This window comes from Argentina anserina, chromosome 2 (assembly GCF_933775445.1).
Source record: "Argentina anserina chromosome 2, drPotAnse1.1, whole genome shotgun sequence".
Lineage (NCBI taxonomy): Eukaryota > Viridiplantae > Streptophyta > Magnoliopsida > Rosales > Rosaceae > Argentina > Argentina anserina.
In genome coordinates, this window is record NC_065873.1 from 28,556,545 (window position 1) to 28,573,263 (window position 16,719).

The window sequence follows — 16,719 nt, forward strand, 5'->3', positions numbered from 1 at the left end:
ACAATTAATGACATGGATTCTGAATCACTTATGTGTTGCCAATATTTCTTGAAGCACACGCCTTCGCGATCGGTTGATCGTCAGCATACACAAGTAGACATGTTCTTCAAGCTCCTCCAACTGCTCCATAAAGTTAGAGTCATGGACATGAAATTCTCGCAGAACCCCCTTGAATACTTCACAGCTAATCCCATTCCTAACACACAAATCTGCGACAGCTTTTCGGTGCTCTACCTCATCCTGTAATCTCATGACCATCCGACTCATAGTATTGAAATTGTTGATCAGTATGTAAATCCCTTTAGCTGCAACATCAAGTTGTTCCTCGTGAATTTCGTGGTCGAACCTTGACTTGAGCCACTCCTCTCCTGACTCCATTTTCTTCTTGCACAAACCAACAGAACAAGCTATGATTGCCGGCGCTGCCACTAGTCCAATCATGCTATGAAATGCAAAGACTAGCAAAGCTATCGAAAGTGCACTGTGAGACACTACGAGACCAACTCCTCCAACTTTCTTCAAAACACTGTGACGCTTTGCCCTACGTCGGATCTTCTTCTGTCTAGATGACAAGTTATTGAGCAATGTTGAATAGATATCGTGAATATCACGGAATTGCAGGGGGCTGATAATCGACAACGGGTTTTTGAGACGTGCAAACGCTGTAAGCTCCCGAAATATAGCCCGGCATTGCTCTTCGGTGTAATTGCTCCTTTGGCTTAGCTTTTTCATCACATTCTTGATGTTGCGGTACTCTGTGTGCGTTTGATGGATGCTTCGAAGGAGCAACTCGCATATATGGCACGCCTCTAAACTCGCTTCAAAGTAGTCGGTGAGAAGGTGGTGCACGTTTATTCCATCCTCGCTAATCATCTCATTGAGGGTTTCTTGCCGCGGATCGAGCAGATTTTCAGAGAGATTTACATAGAAAGGAACTGATGATGAAGAAGAAGATAGTCTAGTGGGATGTTGTGACGATCTATGAACTCTATCCCACATTTCTAGATATGATTTTGTCCTGAAAACTTCGGAGTACTCATCGTTCACACTTAGCTTGTTGGAAAAACTACCTCCACCACCTCGGTCATTTACTTTCCTTGATCTGCTGCCTGAAGAAAATCATTAAAGCACACATCAGAAACAAATAAAACTGACAGATCGTAGCTGATGAAATGAATATTTTTTCTAAATAGGAACTCACCTGGTTTCGAAAACATAGATGTCATCCTGGATCGCAAACTCTTCCTCATCTTAGATATGTCGATAAGACGGATGAAATTACTATATACAAAAAATAACTAAAACTCAGATGTATGAAAATGATATTTCTATGTGTCTACTAAACCTATTTATCGTCTTCGATCTCGATCGTTGTCTGTGAAAACTGATCGATCGAAATGGGATGAGGGATTGTTATTAGAAGAAGCCTAATAGTAACGTCGAGCTGTATATATAGAGCAGCTGGTTTCTTAAACGGAACTCCTTCCAGTTGGCAGTTAGCACCGCTTTCAATCTAGTTATTTATGAATGATTGCTTAGGTTTTACGCCAGAGTCCCTCACACGCTGTGTTCTTCTACGTGTAAGACTTTGGAAACAAGGTGAGCGTTTATGGAGAAGAAAACAACCTGCCAAATTGCAACCAAAGCAAGATTACAGTAGAATCATCACAGGTGCTCTCACTATAGTCATCTGTTTCCTTTCTGTTTATGTTTTTTTTTTTTCAAATTCTCATACCATACGATATATATATGTGTGTGAATACATGCAGAAATGAATTATCTCCGTAGTTCATTTTGTTTCCTCCTTTAAATTTTTGCGTAATAGTATTTGTTAAATAACACAAGCGTTGACTTGTGGACCAACTGCATTAATATTGTCTCAACTTAGCTACCTCACATGTGTTGGGTTTTAATCACAAAAGGTCTCGGTACAATTGGGTATTATCCACTCATTTATAATCTCTATTTTATTTGTCACTTCTTAGCTGTTGGATCTCTCTTCTCTAACACGCCCTCTAACGTGCAACTTAAATTTTAGGTTTGCACGTGACAGATTAACATCTCACACACTGTGACGAAATAAACCAAGGTCAAGTAACCAACGATACTTAGTGACAATACAATCAAAAACTCTCCAATCACATAATAATGGAACCCAACTTGGGAGCATGACAAAATGACACCCAACTATGGGTCACGAAAGATTGAAAGCATAACTAGAGAGAGACTCGCTCTGATACCATGTTAAACAGCGACAAACGTGGCCTATGGACCAACTATACTAATATTGTCTTAACTTAGCCACCTCACATGTATTAGGTTTTAATCACAAAAGGTCCTGGTACAATTGAGTATTATCCACCTACTTATAATCTATATTTTATTTATCACTTTTTAAATATGAGGTTTTTCATCTCGCATAATTGTTCCAATTTTATGCAATGTGTTTCAAGTGTGTACCATAAACGTGAATTTTCTTCGAAAGGTCATCTATATTAAGATAAAATCTTCAAGCCATGCATGCATATATGGTTTTTTCTGAAAGGTGTGTGGATTAAGATACAAACTCCGAGTCATGCAAGATATTTCTTTTTAAAGGATGGATTTGAAGCTTTCATAAGAGAAGGCAAAAGAATGCCAGAGAAATTTGAAGACATGCGCTATAAGAACAGTTGGATTTAGGTAAAGACTATAAGTATTACGTAGTGGCAGAAAATATGCCACGATCCTCACGAAGTTAAGAACTAGATAACGTACTAATGATTGTACGCGACTTCTAAGAATCATATATATCGATCATCAATCATCAATGTAAATTAAAGGAAACACGTACTCATAACACTGTACGTAGAAAAATAAATGTTTTCAAGATAGATAGATATACGGATTTTCTCAGTTAAGGAGGTCCGCACCAATAATTTTGGTGCGGATTTCCATCTTTTTACCACTTTTTGAACGAATTTTCTCATCTCCACCGTCTAGTATCTAGATAATATTGTTTAGATCATCTCTGAAAAATTTCAGCTAATTTGGTAATCGTTAAGGCCCTCAAAATCGAATAACAAATGGACTGACCGAATTCTGTCGAACCGTTACCGTTCATATTTTTAACAGAAAAACACAATTTTGAGTGACTTAACGATTACCAAATTGGCTGAAATTTTGCAGAGATGATCTACACAATATTATCTAGATACTAGACGGTGGAGATGAGAAAATTCGATTAAAAAGTGGTAAAAAGATGGAAATTCGCACCAAAATCTTGGTGCGGACCTCCGCAGCCAAGAATGCCTGGATAGATATATATATATATATATATATATATATATATATATATATATGCACTCTTAAATTTTTATAGCCAAAGACAGACAAAACCTGAGTATAGCCTTCCCTTTCTTTGGCTTTATTAATTACAACAAGAGTGAACCAAAATATGAACATTCTAATTCCAGAAGGTTGTCTTAATTATGTGGTGTCATTGTTTCTACAGTCACATATATAGGATATTGGTAGTAAACCTACCGTATGACGCAATTGACTCAGATATTTTAATTCCCAAACTGTAATTGTAACCCTTATTAATTTGAACTATCCACTCTATTGATTAGAGACCATAGATCACATAAAATCGAAGGATATGGTGCATGTAAAATGATTTTAAGCACAACCAACCAACTACTGCAAAATATTGTACACACTAGCTGCGCAGCTAATTAAGAAAATATGGAAAAGATTTGTGACATTAATTACTAATGGGAGAGGCGTAAGAGCATCTGAATCACGATACAACTTATATGTTGCTGTAAGACAAACTAAGCAAAGGAAGCTATAATTAATCAAATTATAATTGACGTGGCTGGCAGGAGAAATGACGATGGATCCAAATGTGGCTAGAGTTAACATTAGGATTTTATTTTCATTTAGTACGTAAGATAGGTGACATGTCGGCCACAAGAATACAGTGAATCTGGCTTGACCTAATCTGGCATGTACATTGTTGATTGTTGACTATTTTACAAGGTGAAAGAGTTAAGCAAGTATATATATATATATATATATATATATATATATATATATATATATATATATATATATATATATATATAGCTTGTGGATTTTGGATTGTGCTGAGGAAGTGGTGTGAGTAGAGACGTCTGTGGAGTTACTTGTGAAGTTATTGGAGAGGCAGTTGCAGAAGCTTGGATGGGATAACAGATCATTCCTCGTTGAACTGAGAAAGAACTCTTTTAGTGTTAAATTTATCCCACCATTAATATTGTCTTTGAACTGCATCATCACGAACTTTGAATATCTAGGGAATTTTGTACTTTACCATAAACTTGAGGGTAGCAGGAAATCTTTTTTCATAATAAGAGAGAATCATGAATTTAGATAATTTATTAACTGCAACCTCGAGCTATGGGGGAAGGACGCCATATAATCCATGGTAATCCCACCAATCTCTAAACCACATGGAAAATTATCGATTAAATTTTTTATTAAAATTGAGAAACCAGACTGAAATTTTCAGTTTGGTGAAGAACTACTTTGTACTATGCTTCAGTATAATCATAATAAGAGAAACTGAGATTTCTAGCTTGTGGGTAATGAATGGTGGATCATTCTATTGTACTAAAGGGAATGATATAATATATTGGTTGGTTCTTGTTTTTATAAAATTCTAATGTTTTATGGGGTTGATCTGGTAGGTAATGAAAATTGGTGTGTGTGTGGGGGGGGGGGGGGGGGGGTAATAAACCTTGACTAAGGAACATGGGGTTTTTTAAATGATTGGGAATTTGGTTCAATGTAAAATAGTAATTGATCACCCAATGGAGAACAAGGAGAAGATCTCTTGTAATGGATTGAGGGAAAAACTTGTAATAACATAAATTTTCAATACCATTTTTTTAATTTATCAGAAATTAAGGGAATGGTAATTTGATTAAATTCACATTTTACGCCTTTTATTTTGTCGTTGTTCGAAGTAGAAATTGATTTCAAGAGCCAAATGTGTGTTATTTGATTAAGTTCATTTGACTCAAGAGTCGACTTTTAATCCGTCACTCTTTTCAGGAAACTTCTTTCACGAAAGTCGTAGAATTCGTAGACGCGCAGCACGCTTTAATCGGATGTCGTATGTAGAAGTTGTTAGCAACAGAAGTTTGGTTTCCCATTTTGGAAATAGTATAAAAGGAATGAGAGGAGATTAGAAATCAGAAAATCAGTTTTTTTCCAAAATCAGTTCGGTTACTATTCACCAGAGCTCGGGTTATGTTCACCCGACCCAAAAATCTTCTCCGGCCGATTTCTCCACCATCCGACGTCGCCTCGTGTCGTGCCACCTATCAAACTGACGGGCTCGACGATCTCCATCTTTTGGGCTACGCCTTGCACTCCGGTGACAACCACACACGGTGCAGCAACTGCCGGAAGTTTCTGCTGTGTCGGCGCCGCCTCCTCCGGCCACCATAGTTCGAGATTCTTGGGGGGTTTTGCTTGTCTCAGTCCCAGCAACATTCCCACAAAAGGAATCGAACCAAATCGAAGTGTAAGTACCCGAATCAAGAATTTCAATTTTCTAGGATCTGTGAATAATGCCGAATTTATGTTCTTCGTCGTTTGGACTGTTTAGGCTTGGATTTAGACCTTGATGTAAACTAGAAAGTTGTTGGAAATGTTGTTTAGGTTGTGGTGGTGAAATTTGGTGATGATTGGTGGCGGTTGGTGAACAAAGACGCCGCATAAATAGTAATGTGAATAGTGTTTGCAACAGTAAATGTGAACAGTTTTTGGTAAAACAGTGAACAGTGCCATGACAAATAGTTACTATAAACCGTTTTTGGTAAAAACAGTAAGTGTGAACAGTGTTTTAGTAAAAAAAACTGTTATTAGTAAATTATGAACAGTGTTCTGTGAACAATGTTTTATGAACAACATTTAGTTGTACTGGAATCGTCACCTGATATTTTAAGTATCATTTTCTAAGCATTTATCATGCTATTAGGTGACTGATGAAACAAGTGAAGAAATTACTTTCAGTGTCGTGGAAGTTGCACGCATGAAGAAAGGTGAGTAAAATCTCACATATTTACGAATCTATCATTGTGGAGATTCAAGATGTTGCAAGAGTTTTGAATATTGAATTACGACATGTATACGATATAGTGGATTACATATATATTGTATAAATGGTAATAAGTACATATATATATAGTTTGTTATATTATATACTGTTATGAATTCATTGGAATTGGTCATTTCGATGACGAGAATTAAATATTGAGCATGTGATTTAATTTGTACAATATGAGGTGTGATTATTGTACGTGGTTTTTAACATGGTGTTTGTTAAAACGTTTTGTCTTCGGACGTGTTTATGAAATATGACATGTATATGATATAACAGATTATATATATATATATTGTATAATGGTAAATAGGTACATATATATATATATATATAGTTTGCTATATAATATACTGTTATGATTTTATCGTGATGATGTCATTTTGATGACGAGATTGTATATCGAGCATGTGATTTTGATTCGTACAATATGAGGTGTGATTATTGTACGTGATTTTAACATGGAGATTGTTAAAATGTTGATTTGTCTTCAGACTTGATTTTTGTACAATATGAGGTTTGATTATTGTACGTGATTGGCATGTCGGAACCTAGCATTTGACCGGGCGAAAGTTACGATACAGTTAGAGCTCTAGTCTGTCTGCCGGAGTGTAATAACCCTAGTTTTCGGAACGCTTAATTAGAAAAACGTTACGTTTCTGTAACGTATATATCGACTTTTATTCCGTCGCTTGGTTGCAAAAACTTCATTCACGAAAGTTGTAGGGCACGTCGATACGAGTTCGTGGGTATGTGACACGTTCTAATCAGACGATGTACGTAAAAGTTATTTAGGTCGGGAGTTAGTTTCCGATTTGGAAACTAGTATAAATAGGATAATTGTGTGTTTAGGGTTTCCATTTCAGGAAACCCACACTCTCTTTTCCCTCTGCCTACCTCATCTCTCTCTCTCTCTCTCCTCGCGACTCTCTCTCCCCGACTCTCTCTCCCCGACTCTCTCCTTCCAAACCGACGATTCCCCTCCACCCGCCTCCGTGCTTGACACCGCCGGTGTCACTGAGACCGCGCGACCACGATGCAACGACTGGTGGTAGCGGCGACGCACCCCGAGCAGGGATCGAGAAACGCCGACGAAGCTTGACCTCGGGTTCGTCGATTTTGACGTGGTCGGCATCGCAAGAGCTCGGCGCCACCACCACGGTCTCGCCCCCTTCCTCCACGACACGAATCAACCCACGGGAGACTCACCTTGAGCAGCGACGCCATCAATCATCCTTCCTCCGAAACCGAGCCCTCACGACAACATTTGGAGCTCCTCCGAGGGAATCAGACGGTCCAAAACATCGATAAAGGTAACGAATAGCTTCGTGTAATTGTTGTGATGGTTGTTCATGATTTTTGGAGCGTTTTGTTTGGATTTATGGAGATCAGTGGATTGATGAACACCGCCGCCTTACGGCGCGTGTGGGTGTAAGGAAGGAGTAGGAGGTGGCGCAAGGACATAGGAAGATAGAAGGAAAGGAAGGGGAGAGAATTGGGGCGGCGGTGGCGTCACACGCGCCTTGGTTGGTATCGGCGCGTGGGCTCCACGCGCTGCCACAGTGAGTGGCGCGTGAGCGCCACGCGCGGCCTGCCGGAGGTGGCGCGTGCACCCCACACGCCGCCACGTGCGGTGGCGTGAACAGTATTCCAGAATGGTATTTTGGTAATTTACTTACATACGGTAAATGTAAATTTTATTTACGTACGGTAAATGTAAATTAAATTTTACGTACGGTAAATGTAAATATAAATTACTTTCAGTAATTGTAAACAGTAATTTGTAAAAGGTAATTTAGTAAATTTTATTTACTGAGATTCTATTTACATTTAAACAGTATGTATATGTATAGAAATACGTAAATAGTACGTATACGTACAGAAATACGTAAATAGTATGTATGCGTACAGAAATACGTAAACAATATGTGATACGTACAGAAATGCGTATTATTTGTGTATTTGTACAGTAATACATGAACAATAACCGTGAACAGTAACTTCGTAAAAACCAAAAATTGCTGAACAGTAACAGTTTATTACTGTTTTGGCATTTAAAGGTTTACGAAACGTTTCTAAATTCTTTTCTTATCTTTTCAAGGTAATCGATAAATCAAGGAAATGAATTATCTTCGGAAATTGTGGAATTACGCTCAAGTCGATAAGGTGAGTAAAATCTCACATATTACGAATCTACCCTCGCGGAGATTCAAGATTTTGCAAGAGTATTTAATATTGAATTACAACATGTATACAATATAGTGGATTATATATATACTGTATAAATGGTAATAAGTACATATATATATAGTTCATTATATTATATACTGTTATTAATTCATTAGAATTGGTCATTTCGATGACGAGAATTGTGCATTGAGTATGTGATTTAAATTGTACAATATGATGTGAGATTATTGTACATAATTTTAACATGGTGTTGGTTAAAATATTTTGTCTTCGGACGTGTTTATGAAATATGACATGTATAGGATATAGTGGATTATATATATATATATATTGTATAAATGGTAAATATGTACAAATATATATAGTTTGCTATATAATATACTGTTATGATTTCATCGTGATTATATCGAGCATGTAATTTAGATTTGTACAATATGATGTGAGATTATTGTACGTGAATTTAACATGGGAATTGTTAAATGTTGATTGTCTTCGGACCTGATTTTGTACAATATGATGTGTGATTATTGTACGTGTTTGGCAAGTCGGAACCTAGCCTTTGACCGGGCGAAAGTTACGATACAGTTAGAGCTCTAGTCTGTCTGCCGTAGTACTACATGTGAGGTAACGGGTGGTTATCTGCTCATGATGTACTCAGATTGTTTTGGATGTTGGGTAGCGGGTGGCTATCCAATATCGGCGGTGTATTACGAGAGGGGTAACAGATGTGTACCAGCGTTCTTGGTACCCGCAATATAAATGCATTTGGGTAACCATAAGGGTTACTTAACTTCTCATGAGCATTTTATTTCATATTTCTTTAGGACGACCAGATGGGCCGTCCATTGACTCATGAGTGCATTATATTTGTTTGATTCCTGGATTTTCGTATATATTGATATGCGAGTTATGTATTTTCATTTTACTCATACGAGTTGTAAAGCTTACCGGGTTTGTGTTTACAATCCCGGTGCACCAATTCGATGGTGTAGTGGATAACTCCACAAGTGTAGATTAACGGGAATTGACGGACTGTTCAGGGGACTTGAAGTTATTTATCTCCAGCTTGTGTGAGGATTTTGTGTGACTATCTTGTGAGGTTGTTGTGAGGATTATACATTTCCATTTGTTATAATGTTGAATTATAATTTGGTTTGTAATAATCGGTTTGACTGAGTTGTATTTGAACTCAGAGATGATCCGCTATGGCATTTTAAATGATTTCGATTTCATTGAAATTGTTTAGTGTTTAACAACTTTGAAATTTTGAGTTTTTAGGGTCGTTACACGGAGTACTGCATGTGAGGTAACAGGTGGTTATCGGCTCATGAGTACTCATATTTTTGGATGTTTGGTAGCAGGTGGTTGCCCAATATCGGCGGTGTACTACGTGAGGGGTAACAGATGTGTACCAGCGTTCATTAGTACCCGTATTATAAATACATTTGGGTAACCAGAAGGGTTGCCCAATTTCTCATGAGCACTTTCGTTTTCATATTTTGGACAACCAGACGGGCCGTACATCGACTCATGAGTGTATTTATATTTGTTGTTTTGTGGATTTCTGTATATATTGATATGCGAGTTTTATTGTTGTTTTTACTCATACGAGCTGTAAAGCTTACCGGGTTTGTGTTTATAATCCCGGTGCACCAATTCGATGGTGTAGTAGATACTCCGCAGGTGTGGATTAGCGGGAATTGACGGACCGCTCAGAGGACTTGAAGATATTTAGTTCCAGCTTGTGTGAGGATTTTGTGCGACTTTCTTTTGAGGATTATACATTTCCATTTTATGTAATGTTGAATTATAAATTGAGTTTGTAATAATTGGTTGTCTGAGTTGTATTGTGAACTCAGTAATGATCCGTTGTGCATTTAAACGATTTCGATTCGTTGAGATTGTTTTAGTATTGTACGACTTTAATATTTTGAGTTTTTATGTTCGAAATTTTAGGGTCGTTATAAAACTTGTGAATCTTATTTATATGGATCATATTGATTAACTAAAGTTGCTTGGTAATTGGGTTTTGACTGATTGGAATGGACACATGTCCAGGAAAAAGGACAAGGGTCGAGGAACATTCAATTTGTTCTGTTTTAACTGAGGTAGTTGATTTAAGTGATGAAGTTGATTCTCAATTAATTTTATTGTTGGGCTTTCGTCGTCTTGATGAGCTTCATATATATAGAAGTACGTATATTATACTCATTTCTTATGATTATCGATCATTTAGCCAAACAATAATTTATTTTATGAGTGGTCATATATCTTTGTCATTATATATAATTATTGAAATACATAGGATTTGGACAATAGTGAAAATAAAACTAGATTTTTTTTTCTTTTCACTTTTCTCCTTGAAAATGAAATTTGAATAATACAATTTGTGGCTAGCTATTTGGAATCTAAAGTTGACTAATATAGTTGCATGACTTGCCATCTTATACACAAAGGAGAACGATGTGCTACTTGAACGCAATAACTCGACTTATTCAAAATATTTTCAATGTGAACTGGTTTACAAAGATAACAACCACGCACACGAACCCGATTCTAAAGTACCCCTCTAAACTCCACAAGTTTCTCCAACAACCATCTCGAGACTTAACCAAACTAAGCGACAAAGACCCACGAACACCTTAATTAATTAAACTCAAATGACACGATGCAACCAATTAAGATTAAGATTACAATATATGGTTTTAGACCTCTTGGATAACTCTATAGACTGGAACAGATTTGATCATCATCAACAACAGCAGCGGGAGAATTACCAATGTCGATAACAAAGCGATACCTAACGTCATTCTTTGCAACGCGATCTAAGGCTTGGTTGATTTTGTCCGGCGTTGTAAGCTCGATGTCACACGTAATATTGTGTTTGCCGCAGAGTTCCATCATCTCCCTCGTCTCATCCATCCCTCCGATCACACTACCCTTCACTGCTCTCTTCCCTGCAGCCGTAACAATGCTTGAGACTTAAATTTAGCTGATTAAAAAGGGCACAAGGCTAATAAGCTACCATGCTACTAGTACTTGTACGTATACATGTATGTATATGCATATATGCACTTAGTGAAACTAGTTAGTTACTGAATTATGTACCGAATATCATGGGGAAGGAAGGCAATGTAAAGGGTTGGTCTGGCGCACCCACAACCACCATGGTCCCGTTCACTTTGAGCAGCTCTAACAGTGGTCCGAGACAGTGCTTAGCTGACACCGTGTTCAATATGAAGTCCAGTCTCTTCTTTCCTTTCTGTCATAGTCATAGACTTAAATTAAGTTCATGAAGATAATTAGCTGATCAATAATCCGCATGCATGTTAACAAATTATTCCATGTGGACCTGCATTTGCTGGTCATCGGTGCTGACTATAAAATCGTCTGCACCCAAGTGACCTTTGGCCTCTTTCTCTTTGGACGGAGAGGTGCTGATGACGGTGACGTGATGACCCAAAGCCTTGCCAAATTTCACAGCCACGTGTCCGAGACCTCCGAGGCCGACGACGCCGATTTTCTTTCCCGGTGATTTGTGCAAGTCGTGATCTCTCAAGGGGCTGAACACAGTCACTCCGGCGCACAATAGCGGCGCTGCACCATCCATTGGCAGGTTTTCTGGTATGTGCACCACATACCTATTCCATCATGCATATTCAAGTACATTAACACTACGATCAAGCGATCACTCATCTTTAATATATTAAGCTTCTGGGTTTATGTATAGTTAATTAATTTGCCTAGCCATGCCAAAGACATGGACATAGAGTTAACCATTAATTTAGTGCAGTTGTGCAATGAGGCATGACCGCCAATGATCGATGAACAGCTGCTAATTAATTAATTAATTAAGTACTGAACTCGTAAGACACGAATCACACGATCAGTATGGCATCTCTTCTTTATCTGAATATCTAGGAAAAAACACACTGTAACAACCACATACAAAGGATAAGGATCAGACTTGAAATCCCACAGACCCCGGCTTACTCCACCACAACTTTACCAAAAGAAGGATCAGGAAGCCATCACTAGCTATTTTTTGAAAGTATCTCATTATTATATAAGAAAATAATAAGATGATAAGAAGGATGGATAGGTTTCTGTATATGTTTTACATGTAAGCTCCCGATATTGAAATTGATAACTTAAGTATTCAGTTCGATCAACTCAATGTCTGAGAAACACTGATAACATTGGGTGATCTAATGCCTTCAGCTTCAGTTACTAAACTACACGCATATGTCTGTATTCCACCAAATATTTTAAGGACAAACAATAATAAACTAAAATAATTTGGTGACTAATATATGACAAACCAACCAATTCCAGGTCGTGTTCCACCCAGATAGGAAAATAAAAAAGAACCACTTGTACGTAATATATTAAGCTGGTGTCCCTCTATCGTTTTAATGAAACCTTAAACGACATATGTATGAGCCAGCTAGATTCTTCAAACATCGATAAACCTCTCAAATAATTGAATAAGACTGGCCAATTAAACGCCTTGATCCATTGCTTTTGATCCTTTTTCCATTAAACGTAAACTTACTCTGACTAATTGTGCGTAAACATGTAATTTATGAGCTAGCTTGATCAATCAATTTACTTGTACGCGTACCTGTGATCGGCGACCAACATTTTGGAGTAGCCACCGTAGGTAATACTACCATCCCAGAAGACGCCATTGTAGGTAAACTGAAGATCCTCGCAGTAGTTCTCCTGGGATTCCTTGCAGAAATCACACTCCAAGCACGTCGCCGCAAGGCACCCGACCCCAACTCTATCTCCAACCGAGAAGTTCTTCACGTTGCTCCCAACTTTCGTGACCACCCCAGTAATCTCATGACCAGGGACAATAGGATACATGGTGATGCCCCAGTCATTCCTAGCTTGGTGGAGATCAGTGTGGCATATCCCACAGTACAGTATCTTTATCGTAACATCATTGATCCCGTTTTCCCTGTTGTTTTTAATAAAAGACAAATGATGAGAGCTGAGGGGTTGCAAACAAAATTCGCATTGTAATAAGTAATGATCGGGTATATACAAATACATATAGGCAGATATATACCTTCGCTTGAAGATGAAAGGGGTAATCTCGCCGGAGGAATCGTGAGCTGCCCACCCTGAAACAGTCTGTGTGTGATTCGGAGTTATCTGAGCCATGAGAATGATCTCGCTGTGTACGTACTAGGCGAGGATGACCGAGACTTGGTTTTGAGATATATATTTAGGAGTAGAGATAGAACTCAGTTTGATCCACAAGTACGTACTGGAGTAGTGGAACTCGATCGATATTTATAACTAAACACAGGCCGGCGTTGGTAAGTAAGTATATTGACTCGGACTAAAAAGAAAGACTTTGAAGTTTGAATGAAGAGAAGTCGAATATTACATATTTCAGAGTAATTTCCACAACAGATTTTTCCTAATTTCCAAGTCATTTCTGAAGATGGAATAAAGATATGTTGAATCTCTCATCAGTCATTTGCCCCGGAACACATGTTCACATTTTTTAATTTTCTGACTACCGGAGTATATATGCACTAATGCACATATTGGAAGCGTGAAAACTGCAAGCTAGTCTCGATCGTTGAGAAATTTGGTTGTAAATTACTGTCAAAGATTCTCAGGTGTTCTAAGTGAATACAGGCATCAGGTAAAGTTAATTCAACGTGGAGGAAATGTGGAGTAATATTATTAATTAGTAGATATTGAAAAGATATATATGAATACGATAAACAGAAAAGTGGAGCTCACCCACTCACCCCATAGCCATCAGTCTTTGTTACTTAATTGTTGCGGTGACTAAGGTAATGGACCAATGCCCCAATCGGACACAAACTAATAAGCAAAACTGCGGAAGCTCTCGATTGTTAATGTAATAAACGAATAATTATTATGTGTACTAAACGACACTGTTATGTAGTATACTCATTTTAGTGTCACCTTCCGTTTTCAATCATGACCATAAGTTTCAACTTTTTGTTATCTTGTTGGCAACCACAAATGTTTGTTGGGTTTGTCACTTTGTTAGTTCGTGGGTGCAAACTATACTCTTAGCATTTGTTTGACTATTTCAAACTCATTAATTTTTTAGGAAAATTCACTAATGACCATGAATTTTTGTGATATGGTCAGTTTGATCTCTAACCTTTAAAATTAATCAAAATGATCATTCAACTCATGTTTTGCTATCAATCAGATTTATTCATCCAATTTTCGTCATTGTTTTGTTCATTTTATGACGTAGATCATGTGTGGCCCTCACAAAAAAGGGGCAAATGTCGTTTGTAACCATCAATCTCGATCATAATCAACTTCCCGCCAAATTTGGAGTTGACCAAATGAGTTTAGGATTGAGAAATAAAAACCTAATTAGGAGGGATATTGAGTGGAAACGAGTTTATTTTCATTTTTAATAAAATGTCTCATTTGCCCCTTTTATGGGAGTCATGCATGATTCACGTTATGAAATTAACGGAACAATGACGAAAATTTAATGGATTGATCTGATTGATAGTAAAAAGAGAGTTGAGGGATCATTTTGATCAATTTTAATGGTCAGATATCAAACTGACTGTGTCATAAGAGTTCAGGGACCGTTGGTAAAATTTTCTAAAAGAAAATCTAAAAATATAAACTTATGTAGATAGAATCTAAAAGAGAAATTTTATATACACTCCACTAATCTCTTAATACACTCAATTAATCTTAATTTTATATAGTGAAATTCAAATACGGGAAGTGTATTGAGAAGGTATATAAAATTTCTCAATCTAAAATTACATTCTAAGAGAGATCAATATGGTAAACATAAATTTTATACATTCTTCTTATCAAATACAACCTATTACAGTTGATAAGGAATCGTAGAGTTCAAATGTAACCAATTCTATTTCAGAAAACATCTGATACCTTAATCCGTACAATCCCAATAAACAAACCGTTCCAATAAGTACTATATACTAAACATGTATGCAGAGACAACCCAACCTCCATAAGTCCATATCACATTGAATACGATAATTATATATGAAAATGACACCATAACCATGGTACACCAACAACATGGCCAGCACCTCAAACTTGACAAGGGTTGTTATGGGTTGTGACCTAACATACAATTGGAGACCGTAACCTATGTGGCTGGATGAAGGCCCATATTAGGGCTGGACATCCGAATTTTGATTTGGGTTTGTGGCAAATCTATATCAAATCAGAATTAATCGGTTATTTATTTTGTCCATCTATATCCGAATTTTAGAGACTTTGACCCGAATGTTCAACAAATTCAAATTTTCGGATCGGTTTCGGTTAAAACTCAAATATTAAAAGTTTTATGTTTATAAACTCAAATTTAAAGATATATCAAACAATTCAATTATCTAAGCACTTTGGGCATACAAAATTTTAACATAAATATAAAGAATAAGTTTGTCACCATATTATGAAAATCATTATCATAACAATATATAAAGTTAAAACATTCATTATTCAACCAATAATTGAGTGTCATATATATTATATTAATAAAGCAAGAATGAGAGTGTAACATGTTGACTTGTTAAATTTTTAAACTCCTAAAAAATACATTGTTTATTAAATTCCTAAATCTAATTAGTTATGGTTTGAAGAATATGATTTTAATTCGCAAAATGTAAATTAAAAAAAAACAGGATGAAATAAGAAAAACAAAGAAAATTCAGTTTAAATTGATAATAACTCTTCACTTTTAACTTTTCCCCATATCCCCCACTTTTCACTCTTCTTATGCTTAGTTAAAAGTTAGTTTTCACACCCACACAATATGTAGTTTGTAATTAAATTAAATTATTCAGGTCGGATTATTTTTTCTAAATATTTTAAAAAGTGGATCCATATTCAATCCAATTTTAACCGGATTATATAATTTTTTTTTCAACTAAAATATTTCAAATCGATTATCCTATTGAGAAAATTTAAATAGATTAGATCGGTTTTCAAATAAATGCGGTTTTTTGACCGGTCCTAGCCCATATCAAACACTAATGGGCATGACACCCAAAAACTACGAGGCTGGTCAGCAATCAAGGCCCCAGATTTGATTTGATTTGATAGGTCAGATAAGTAATTACGCTGGGAAAGTTAACAGAAACCCTGAAAATCAGTGCAGGAAGATACACTAGTCACACAAATAAACGCAAATAGAAAGAAGAGCGAATATTAATTATAATTTAATTTATTAACAGAAAAGGCATAGGGAGCTTTTGGTAATTGCATAACCTTGTAGCCCCTTGGGCTGTAGTTTCCTTTAGTTGTTCTGAGAACACACCGAAGCAGAAAGAGGGGAGAAAGAGAGAGAGAGAGAGAGAGAGAGAGAGAGAGAGAGAGAGAGGCTGAGTCGAGAG

General features: G+C 36.8%; 2 protein-coding genes across 2 annotated transcripts; both read right to left on the minus strand.

Annotated features, from left to right (window-relative positions):
- Positions 1-24: 24 nt before the first annotated feature.
- Positions 25-1,259, minus strand: LOC126782117 (UPF0496 protein At1g20180). The gene is made up of 2 exons (XM_050507284.1): positions 1,202-1,259; positions 25-1,109 (listed from the first exon to the last, which is right to left on the minus strand). Exons 1-2 carry the CDS (start codon positions 1,248-1,250, stop codon positions 25-27), a joined length of 1,134 nt encoding a protein of 377 aa, XP_050363241.1. The 5' UTR covers positions 1,251-1,259.
- Positions 1,260-10,795: 9,536 nt separating this feature from the next.
- LOC126782104 (probable cinnamyl alcohol dehydrogenase 6) lies at positions 10,796-13,750 on the minus strand. Its single transcript, XM_050507270.1, has 5 exons — positions 13,401-13,750; positions 12,948-13,289; positions 11,676-11,964; positions 11,432-11,585; positions 10,796-11,280 (listed from the first exon to the last, which is right to left on the minus strand). Exons 1-5 carry the CDS (start codon positions 13,493-13,495, stop codon positions 11,048-11,050), a joined length of 1,113 nt encoding a protein of 370 aa, XP_050363227.1. The 5' UTR covers positions 13,496-13,750; the 3' UTR covers positions 10,796-11,047.
- Positions 13,751-16,719: the final 2,969 nt, after the last annotated feature.

Bases quoted from the DNA above. Each gene is read 5' to 3' on its own strand.
- LOC126782104 (XM_050507270.1), bottom strand. From the start codon at position 13,495: ATGGCTCAGATAACTCCGAATCACACACAGACTGTTTCAGGGTGGGCA. The intron at 11,586-11,675 runs GTCCACATGGAA...TGACTATGACAG, and splicing joins CCGATGACCAGCAAATGCAG to AAAGGAAAGAAGAGACTGGA. The intron at 11,281-11,431 runs GTACATAATTCA...TTACGGCTGCAG, and splicing joins TTCCTTCCCCATGATATTCG to GGAAGAGAGCAGTGAAGGGT.
- LOC126782117 (XM_050507284.1), bottom strand. From the start codon at position 1,250: ATGAGGAAGAGTTTGCGATCCAGGATGACATCTATGTTTTCGAAACCA. The intron at 1,110-1,201 runs GTGAGTTCCTAT...GATTTTCTTCAG, and splicing joins ATCTATGTTTTCGAAACCAG to GCAGCAGATCAAGGAAAGTA.